Genomic DNA, 11594 nt, shown 5'->3' with positions numbered 1-11594 from the left:
CCCAAGACACCTGGGAGAAACTCCCAATAATTTGGCTTTTTGGCAGCATGTTTTATGCACGAGAAAACAACATGTGCCTGTCAAACCAAATATGACACTCACTTAAAACGTCCTTTGCTTTTTTTTACATATTTTATTTCGTTTTAAAATAAAGCAAGCCTTGACAATTTGTTTAGCGTTTCCGATGAACAGCCAACGGAACACTTTAAATCGTCTTCAAATTCTCTTACACTCGTGAACTCACTTCTCTCTTTCAAGAATTTGCCGTAATCTAGTTTTATCCTAACGCCAGGAAATAAACTTCAATAAAAAAGGTTCCATAAATTTTTTGGCTAAATTTAAATTGTCACCGAACGTTTATCTTTTGACTCAAACGGAATTCTCCATTTCTCTATTGAGAATTTTCCAGAACGCTCATATGCAAATTGTAATCATTTGGAAGTTGGATTTTGACGACAGGTTTTTTATTCCAACTATTTAGAGTAAATAGCACTTTCAGACATTATGTCACGTTATCGTGGCAATAAAACCGTCCATTAAGAAAGATGTGTTCAGTAAGTTTTTTAATCATGGAATTGGTACGCAACTTTTTCGCAATGAAGGTTATTAAAACGCTTCAACTATTGAACTTTAATTTCTCAGTGCAATTTGGCGATATTGAATCTATTTATTTTCTCACTGCCCCAAACCTCCAAACAGAGGCTAGTTTTAACACCGTTGTACTTGTGTTACTGATTTCACGCAGTTACAGGGTTGTAAAAAAGTTACGGGTGATAGCATTTGTTCAGGTTCTTTACCTGAGTTACTATCTAACGAATAAAAGTTGATTTCTTTTGTCAAATAATAACCTCTAAATCGTCGTAAGTGTTAGAAAAATGTCAAATGAAAAAGTTAAAGTTAGTAAAAAGTTCATTACATTCATTTATCATCCTGCTGACTCGTGACATTTTCTAGCTTTCATTTTCCTTGTATTATGGCTTCTATTATTCAGGCTAATTATGGCGCAAGTTTGCAGGCCTGCAGTTCACAATAACACGCTTCCCTGAATGAATGAGTGCGTTTAAAGATAATCTTGAATTGTCCTACATCCTCTCACTCTTTCCTTTTTTTTCTTTGCAAATCTGTGCGACAATTCTTCTTTGATGGAACTTTCCAGTTGTGTTCGAAACGCAACATCTTCAAGGTGAAAGAATTGTTGGAAATTTTGACAACTGTGTTTTTAGACCAGCAGGTGAAATCGTAGATGATAAGAGTGGTTGATCATAACCAACCGTTTTATTTTCTCAAAGTGCAGATATTAGATAAACTAAATGGGACGCAAGTATGGTTGATTCCAATAACTTTCACTTTGTCATGATTGCGTGCATTCCATTTTAAATTTTTGGCTTCATTGGCAATATATTAATGATTCGAATTGTTCACAAGACTCGAGAAATGCATACGACAACAAATTATCTCTTAGCGAACTTGGCGGCAAGCGGTTCAATTGTCATCTTGATGTATCCGTTTTGTTTGGTGTACTATGGTGATCATGATTTTGTAGCATCACTGAACGACGACTTCAGGAAATTCTCTTGTAAGTTTATTGTGGTTGTGCAAACTTCGATAACTTCCTCAGCCTTAACTCTCACACTACTGGCAGTGGAAAGGTATCACGCCATACTGAAACCTTTTAGCTCGGATTGGCGCTTGCACGAAGAGAGTATCAAACGAGCAATCTTTGCCATTTGGTTTTTAAGCATTGCCATCGGTTTGCCAGGATTTTTCCTTTATGTATGGAGCAGCAAAAAATCTTCATGCATTGGTCCATGGGGAGTCGAATCGAGCAAGGCAATCCAAATTTATTTGGTCATATATTCAGCGTTCACTACATACGTGCCCACAGTGGTGTTTCTTTTTTGTTATGGATCCCTGATAAAAGGATTGTATTTTTCCGGCACGATATGCTGCTCTGAAAATATTAACGGAGACAATTCTGAAAAAAGGAAACTACTTGTCCACTTTTATACTGGCAACAACTGGATTTCTCATTGGTTACGGACCGATCGCTGTATTAGACGCTGTTAGTCTCGGGATGAAGATAAACCATGAATTCTGGCATATCTTCTGTTTGCTATTTAACATTATTTTACGTCTTAATCCCGTATTATACGCTTTTCGCAGTTCAAATTTTAAAGAAGGATTCAAGCGAGTATTGTTCTCTCGGTGTTTACGTTCGTCAGCACAGCAGAATGAGAATCAGTTGGCATAATTCAGTCAAAATAGAGGTGTAACCAGGATAGAACATATTTAAAAATTTACGTGGTGAGAAATTTTCTCTGGTTAAAAGATTAAGACTATCAGTCTTAAGTAAATTTTCAGCTCCGACTATTGCATTTCTAGCTTTTTGATTGGCTAAAATTCTTTTAGTTCTTTTAGTTCTTTTAGTTCCGTTGATGTTCCTTTTTTTCGGGTTTGGAAGCATCTTCCGGTTTCTCCCAGGTAATTCCAAGGACAGTCTACATGCGACTTTATAGACATAGACATAGAATTGTATTCAAACCTCTGAGATAAAAATAGTCATCACACTCTAGGATTGGCCATCAAATCTGTGGATTCATTATTGGACATAATAATAATAATAATAATAATAATAACATCTTTATTTAGACTGATAAAAGACCTATCAGCTAAATCGAAGGATTCACCGGTGATCAGTAGCAATATAATGGTATTATTAGTATCTAACTATAAAAAACTGCGATAAAACATATCTAAACATTCTTAAAATACTAAAAACCTGTTTAAAACTTTGCTAAAAACGGCGACGTTTTGACGTTAGCTAAACGTCCTTATCAAGTCAAAATTATTTGAAAATTGCAAACTATAAATACGAAAAGACAATGGTTGATAAGGAGGATGTAAAGTGAAAGAAACGAACCCTGAAAATTAAACAAAAAGTTTGGCACGTATGGAGGCCGTCGGGTATATTCAAATTACTCTTGAGACTCTTAACGCGGAGCGTTATGTGGATGTTGTAGCGTAGAAGGTCCTTGGACTGACCCTCAGTTGTCGGAAAGCGTGGGTAGTCAACCTCTCTTACTCGAATGTTTTGCCAACAGAAGACACGAATTGATAGAATTATAGAAAAGAACGTTAAGAATCTCTCCCTGTCTCGGTCCTCTTCTGTTTGTCATCGATGTCAGCAAGCTGTTCACCATCTTCATGTTCACGTCATCTTCCACAACTACATGTTCACGCCGATAACACACAGCTTTATTTTGTGTTCAAGCCCGACCCTGAACATGCCGTTAAAGCTGTTGAAGCTATGCAATCGTGTGTTGCTGATATCAGAAAATGGATATTAATAGATCGGCTGAAGCTCAGCGATGACCAAGCGGAACTCATTGTGATAGGGAAGAGGCACCAGCTGTCGAACGTTAACATTGGCTCGCTCTGTGTAGGGGAGAGGAAAAAGGACAGAAAGGAAAGAAACTCTTATCTACATAATGTTAGAAGAATCAGGAAATTTCTGAGTTTCGATAATACTCAAACTATATAGTTAATGCTTTTGTCACTTCTCGTTTGGACTACTGCAAGTACTCTTTACGGCCTGCACTGAACTGCAGAAACTCCAGCGTATTCAAAACACTGCCGCCAGGCTTTTTGAAAGATAAGTCGTTTCGTTCATATAATTTTAAGATGACTCCACTGGCTACCTATCAAATACCGCATCGAGTTTAAGATGCTATTTCGCGACACGTTAATTTTGCGAATTTCGCAATTAAAAAAAAAAAATCGCGAAATTGCCCACAAGACTGAATCTAGATATAGTCTAAGATCATCTAGTAAATTTTTATTGCAACCACCCAGAACAAAAACTCTCTGCACACCTGGTGATCGTAGCTTTACCGCAGCTGCGAATTTGATGCTTGATTTCGGTTTGGTAGATCTCTGCTTCTTGCTCCATTCCTCGCATATAAAATCCTCCAGGGGGTTTAACAAGGGGTCAACTCGTTTATGCAACCATCTTTCAAACTCGACCAGGTTGGACTTATCCGTACGGCCATCTGTGTGCTCATACCATCTTACTCTTAGGTGCATCGGTAGTCGCATAGTTGCTCTGCTGAGATACTCCGGGGTTTGGAGTATAGCCGACTGACCCATCTTCACACACCACGTCGTACATGTTTTCACTTGGTAATAGTAGTCCCGCAAGGCTTGTCTGTTATTCGAAGACACAAGGGTACTGTCCAGCATGTTGCTTAGGTAAGCTGTTGCAACACTGATAGGGTTTCCAAACTGGCGTTTCAATGTCTTTAGGGCGGCTGCATAGCTATGACCTGTGACACCTAGACTTTCTACTGCTTTCTTAGCCTCACCATCGAGGTTTTGAAATAGGTAGGCCACCCTATCTGAATCAGCAAGTGTCGTCTTGTTGTGTATTTTGTCACGAAATCTTTCAATAAACTTTGGCCAATCGATTGGTTTGCCTGTGAACTTGAAGAGCTCAAGCGTTGGTAATCGCTGCTGTTCTTGTGCTCGCAAAAGAGCTACGCTTGAGTCTGTTTACAAGCTATCAGAGGTCAAGCGGAAGACGGTTTCTTGACCCTCTGTGAGACTGTCAATAAATGAATCTACTGGTTCTTCATCTTGAGCTGAATGATACTTAGTGGTTACTTTAAAACCACTTGGGTAGGGAGTTGACGCCTTTCCAGTACTCGGAGCCCATTGTGCCGTGGTTGAGAATAATGAATGGAGGACGTGTATTTTGGTTCACAAGAGGCCCAAGCTAAGTTGCCACTACAAATAGTACTGTAAGTTGCTGTCGAAGGGATACTTGTTCCCTTCCTAGGAGAGTACTACCATGACAAATTTCTGTATCAAAATCAGGAGTATATGCACTACCATTGCAAGATGACCCATGTTTATCGTAGGTCATAGTCGCATGTCCAGATGAGGGGAACTCATCGAACACAAGGGTCTTTTCAGCTAAGCTGACAGGGGTTGGTGTAGCTTGGAATGAACATTTAATTCCAGGTTGGAGGAGATCTCGATCAGGTAGTTTCGCAGAAGTACTGAACGGTAGCACATTTAATTCACTTGCTGTAGCAACTGGTAACTGACTTATGCCCAAGATGGGGACATCATTATTAGCGGCATGAAATAGTAAATTCTTTAATGGCAAAGACTTGGGACTTGCACTCAGGGGAGTATCTTTATATGAAATGGCAGTTTGTCTGTCATAATTTAGGGATGAGTCTGCGTAGTTTCTCCTCCTTGACGAACGTGATGACGAATTTGACCCTGTTTAGCTTACCGAATATTCAGGTTTTATTAGACTGCTTTGAAGCGGCCATATTACTTGTTCATCCACAGAATGGAACGCTTCTTCGTTATCCATCATTTAGCTGGCCGCAGTTTGCATCCGGCTTGAATAGACCAATTTGGTTAGACCAATATCAAACTTGTGTTAAACGCAACAACAACATTCTATTTTTCTTTTCGACCACATGGTCCACATCACGATCGTGCGTGATGATGGGAATTTTCATATCTTCAAACAGAGTGGACAAAGGCGGGTCCAGTCAGAACGAATAGTAGAACGAAATTTTGAACAAACAGTTACATTGCGTATACTGGACAGTGGCATGACCCTGGCATGAAATCGAGGCGAGTGGTCAGCCACTCCAAGACGGCCGGCGCTCAAACCCTGGAATCCTAACGTCGAACGCAACTAATGAAGCATAATGAAGCTTTTTTTCGTAACTTTTTATGTTCTTCCCACTTGCTCCACTTGTTTTTGTTCGTTTTTTTCTCCCCTTTCTGGTTTTATGGTAATTTTCTCTTCTGTCGGAAGCGTTTTTTTCCCTGCCTTTCTCCCCTGAAACAATGATTTCATTGAAGGAGGCTCTTTCTCAGCCGGGTTTCACCAGACGAGGTGTGGTGCCACTGTGATCAATGACTTACTTGGACGGAGACGACGGAAAGGCGTTAAGATTTTAAATAATGTTGGAGCTTGATTTATCGCCATTAACGTGTGTATAAATCCGAATTTGTACAATGCCACAATTGTTTTGAGTACAAAACGTGTCGAGATAACTGAGATCCTGCGGAGCGCGAAACTCCACAAAACAGATAGACTTCAATATACCGGAGTAAAATGGCGGAGGACAAATTGTATTGTTATCTTCGCTTCGTTCTTTTGTTTTATGAACATTAAGGACCAGCCAACGTTCCTCTTATTTAACCAAAGCAAAAAGACAAAATAATTTTGACAATAATTCTCGTGACGCCGATTCTCGATACACAGCTTTGCCGTTGGCCGTTAAGGTGATGTTACACGAGCAGATTTTAAATTTCATTTGTAATCGACGTTACACGAGACATCTTTGCGATTTTTAACGCAACGGTGCTCGCAACACAATTGTTTTGAGTACAAAACGTGTCGAAATAACTGAGATCCTGTGGAGCGCGAAACTCCACAAAATAGATAGACTTCCATGTACCGGAATAAAATGGCGGAGGATAAATTGTATTGTTATCTTCGCTTCGTTCTTTTGTTTTATGGACATTAATTGTTTCGGATCCAGTACATGAAGGACCAGCCAACGTTCCTCTTATCTAACCAAAGCAAAAAGACAAAATAATTTTGACAATAATTCTCGTGACGCCGATTCTCGATACACAGTTTGGCCGTTGGCCGTTAAGGTGATGTTACACGAGCAGATTTTAAATTTCATTTCTAATCCGCGTTACACGAGACATCTTTGCGATTTTTAACGCAACGGTCCTCTCGACATGTGAGCCCAGGCTCCTGCTTGACAAATCCCGGGCGACAAATATGGCGGACACTGTTGACGTGACTGTCGACGTGACTTATCTCGGTCCTCCGTGGTTCATTGTGGGACGATTTTGCGTTAAAAGTCAAGGGCGGGTGTGTTACACGCACCAATTCTATTAAAATTCGTTCAACAATTTTGCATAAAAAATTGGCTTGTGTAACATCACCTTTACGCCTTTAGGCGTTTTACTAACAACCTCAAGAAAATACACAAATAATGTTTGTGATGTTTATTTGACCAAACCTTCAGCGAGAGGCTCTTCCCGCCTTAATTAAAAACTGGAGAAGAATGAGGGAAGAGAATCTTGTATTTCCTTTCTCTTCATCATAAATTAACTTGTGTGTGTCTATTTCTTGATTTGAACAAAATGCTATAGGGTACTAACATTTTTGTAGATAAATTTTGCAATAAAAATCTTAATTTAGTAGAGAAGAATTATATTGAAGGGCAGAAGTATCTTGCAATGAAGAAAAAGCTCGCGTTTTATTGGCTGATCGTGTTCGTTACCATGACGACACCTATATTCTCACATGTGAAAGATAAAAATGATATGTTCACTGCGCGCGGTGAATATAATGATTTTTTAGTAAAAGGAGAAATCTTGGTATTTCATCAGTATCCATACAATAAATGACATTATTTTCTTCATAAGCCGATAGAAAGATACCATTAAAAAGTGAAATTATGCTACTACGAACCTTTCTAAAGATATGAAGAGATCTACTTTTTTCAGTTCAATGGTGACTCGGGGATATTCAGAAAAATACGAGTATTCTTGAACAAGACCCAAATTTATGATGATGCTGCCACTGCTCTACCACTGAGGTATACGGCAGACCGTCTCAGTGGAGCTCAGCAGGGCATTCAACAACGGTCAGGTGACAGAAAGTTATGATTGCCTCGCGAGTCGATCAATGGCTAAAAAAAGATTATACAAGCAGAAGTCCTAAGAATAAAAATTATTAGTATTCCTTTCATTACGGCTGTTGCAACATGTCGTTCTGGGTTTGTGGATCTCGACAGAATATTATCCGTTTAAATCCTTGTCGAAAGTTCGTACTGCGAAAAGCATATAAAACAGGATTCAAACACAAGCTACAAATAAAGGTGAATATTATGACGGGTGAAAGGACAGAAGAGTAAATTTCTTGAGTAGCTCCGATAACAACAAGGGTGTAAAAGGTAACGGATGGTCCGTAACCGACTAGAAAGCCTGCAGTTGCTAGCATAAATGTTATTACAAGTTTCTTCTTTTCACATGCTCTGTCTTCTTGTCTGTCTCCGGACGAAGCACAGATTGTCTTGTCAAAGTAGAGTCCTTTGATCAGGGATCCATAACAATAAAGAAAAACCGCTACGGGAATGTAAACGACCACTCCAGTCCATACGAAAAATAGCACTTTGCTGGATGGAAGGCACCAATGGACAACTTCATTCCCTTTCAACTCCATGATCGCAATCGGCAGGGAATTAAGTACGCTTGAGATCCAAATAATTGCGATAGCTCTTTTCACATTCTCTTTTTTTAGCCGCAAGCCTGTTCTAAATGGCTTTAACAAGGCATGGTACCTTTCAATCGCTAGAACCATTAAGGTGAAAGAGGAAACGGGGACGATAAGACCCTTCAGCGCCATCAACGCACAATCAAACTTCTTTGAAAATTTGATTGTTTCCAGCAACATAAACGGCCATAGGAAAAATATGGTGAGTCCATCACTAACAGCCAAGTTTGCTAAGAGGTAGTTTGTGACTGAATGCATTTCTGGTGTTTTGTGAACGATTCTGATAACCAGCACATTTCCAAGAAATCCGATTACGAAAAATGGAATGCTGACCATAGAGAGAATAAATCCCGCGCTATCATAGTCGGCCATCGTACGCTGGTGCAGCAGGGTAGACTTTTGTATTTTTGAATACGTTAGCTCTCCTCTAGCAAACGTGAGCATCTGTGGAAAGATCCTTTGGTCTTTTAGCTTTTAAAAGTATTGTTGATTGTCATTTGCTGTCAACGGATGTTTTGTCGTTGCAATTATTTGTTTTAACCCATCATTTTGATGACTTTTCTGTAAAAATGTTTTGTTTATTTTTGATCAAGCTAGTTTACAGGCGCCCTTCTTTTAACCTGAAAGAAGCAATTCAAACTTAACAGAAACATGATTAAGAATCCCAATGGCAGGAGGCAACCAGTTGGCCATGTATACAAAGCGTGGTAGAGTTGAATCGGGGACAACTGGAAACAAATCCAAACCAGACGTTAGAACGGGATTTTGAACCAGGTGCAACCACTGAACCACTCCTCCTCTGTAGCATATTTAACAATGGTTGGTTAGTGTTTACTGATGTTAATTTTAGAAAGGACGACTCTTTAACTTTAGCAGTCGCGTTTGCATGAAAATTCTGCCACCTGCCTCGTGCGAACCCAAACAACAGTCCGGGCATCTGTACCAGTACTCTTATAGAAGCAGTGAGGAAATAAGAGTTGGGGTCGTTCTTCACGTCTCCCTCAAAAAGTTACTTTCTTGAACCGATGTTAATTATATTCCGATCTTTGTTCGGTTGCATTTTTAAGAATGCGTTGTGCTGCATTGTCCCCTAAGGTGGTTTCTCTTTGTCTCCGTGATCCTCATTTGCCTTGGGCATTGTTCTATTTTTACCTAAGACACCTGGAAGAACCTCCCAATAATTTAGCTTTTTGGCAGCATGTTTTATGCACGAGGAAACAAAATGCGCTTGTAGGACCAAATGTGACACTCACTTAAAACGTCCTTTGCTTTTTTTACATATTTTATTTCGTTTTAAAATAAGCAAGCCTTGAGATTTTGTTTAGCGTTTCCGATGAACAGCCAACGGAACACTTCACTCTTTCAAGAATTTGCGCTAATCTAGTTTTATCCTAACGCCAGGAAATAGACTTGAATAAAAAAGGTTCCATCAATTTTTGGCAAAATTTAAATTGTCACCGAACGTTTATCGTTTGACTCAAACGGAATTCTCCATTTCTCTATTGAGAATTTTCCAGAACGCTCAAATACAAATTGTAGTCATTTGGAAGTTGGATTTTCACGACAGGTTTTTTATTCCAACTATTTAGAGTGAATAGCACTTTCAGACATTATGTCAGGTTATCGTGGCAATAAAACCGTCCATTAAGGAAGATGTGTTTAGTAAGTTTTTTAATCATGGAATTGGTACGCAACTTTTTCGCAATGAAGGTTATTAAAACGCTTCAACTATTGAACTTTAATTTCTCAGTGCAATTTGGCGATATTGAATCTATTTATTTTCTCACTGCCCCAAACCTCCAAACAGAGGCTAGTTTTAACACCGTTGTACTTGTGTTACTGATTTCACGCAGTTACAGGGTTGTAAAAAAGTTACGGGTGATAGCATTTGTTCAGGTTCTTTACCTGAGTTACTATCTAACGAATAAAAGTTGATTTCTTTTGTCAAATAATAACCTCTAATCGTCGTAAGTGTTAGAAAAATGTCAAATGAAAAAGTTAAAATTAGTAAAAAGTTCATTACATTCATTTATCATCCTGCTGACTCGTGACATTTTCTAGCTTTCATTTTCCTTGTATTATGGCTTCTATTATTCAGGCTAATTATGGCGCAAGTTTGCAGGCCTTCAGTTCACAATAACACGCTTAAAATAGCTTTCGAAGACAGTTTAATCCGAATGTACGGAATACGCGTTCCTTTTTACATGATTTCGGTTAGAAAAGCGTCCGATATGATTTTGGCGAAAAAATTGTGCGCAGCCAACCGCGCGACTGCAAGGTGGGCAAAGCGGTATATTTCTTTAACGACTTTCAATTCGCATGGACACTAAACCTTGAAAGAAATTTATCAATTAAAGCCTGAGTGGGCGATATATAATATGCGTAAATTAATGTATTCAAGGTCGGCTAAAAGACTTGGCTCAAGTGACAGATACATTATCAATAATGACTTAGTTTGGCAGCTCGCAAAAACTATGGTAAGTATGTCAGCCTTTTTGATAATTTGTTTACCTGAATGAATGAGCGCGTTTAAAGATAATCTTGAATTGTCCTACATCCTGTCACTCTTTCCTTTTTTTTCTTTGCAAATTTGTGCGACAATTCTTCTTTGATGGAACTTTCCAATTGTGTTCGAAACGCACCATCTCCAAGGTGAAAGAATTGTTGGAAATTTTGACAACTGTGTTTTTAGACCAGCAGGTGAAATCGTGGATTATAAGAGTGGTTGATCATAACTAACCGTTTTATTTTCTCAAAGTGCAGATATTAGATAAACTAAAAGGGGGGCAAGTATGGTTGATTCCAATAATTTTCACTTTGTCATGATTGCGTGCATTCCATTTTACATTTTTGGCTTCATTGGCAATATATTAATGATTCGAATTGTTCACAAGACTCGAGAAATGCATACGACAACAAATTATCTCATAGCGAACTTGGCGGCAAGCGGTTCAATTGTCATCTTGATGTATCCGTTTTGTTTGGCGTACTATGGTGATCATGATTTCGTAGCATCACTGAACGACGACCTCAGGAAATTCTCTTGTAAGTTTATTGTGGTTGTGCAGACTTCGATAACTTCCTCAGCCTTAACTCTCACACTACTGGCAGTGGAAAGGTATCACGCCATACTGAAACCTTTTAGCAAGAATTGGCGCCTGCACGAAGAGACTATCAAACCACAGGTAACCCAGGCTCACTGTGTAGAGAACATTTAAGGCGAAGTTTAGGTCTGAAAATTTGCTAGAAAATGGAAATAAAAATCGAT

The 11594-nt window shown here is 39.0% G+C and overlaps 2 protein-coding genes across 2 annotated transcripts in view; one reads left to right on the top strand and one right to left on the bottom strand.

Moving 5' to 3' along the window:
• Positions 1-11594, top strand: part of LOC138003340 (protein adenylyltransferase SelO-like) — a 143243-nt gene that overhangs the window by 26841 nt on the left and 104808 nt on the right. The window lies entirely within an intron of this gene.
• On the bottom strand, positions 7802-8698 carry LOC138004583 (somatostatin receptor type 4-like). Its single transcript, XM_068851137.1, has one exon. It carries the CDS (start codon positions 8696-8698, stop codon positions 7802-7804), a length of 897 nt encoding a protein of 298 aa, XP_068707238.1.

This window comes from Montipora foliosa, chromosome 5 (genome assembly GCF_036669935.1).
Source record: "Montipora foliosa isolate CH-2021 chromosome 5, ASM3666993v2, whole genome shotgun sequence".
Taxonomy (NCBI): Eukaryota; Metazoa; Cnidaria; class Anthozoa; order Scleractinia; family Acroporidae; genus Montipora; species Montipora foliosa.
Note: the sequence above shows the minus strand (reverse complement) of the source record. Positions and strands in the feature narration are given on the sequence as shown.

Excerpts from the sequence above, each read along its gene's own strand:
- LOC138004583 (XM_068851137.1), bottom strand. The coding sequence starts at position 8,698 with ATGGCCGACTATGATAGCGCGGGATTTATTCTCTCTATGGTCAGCATT.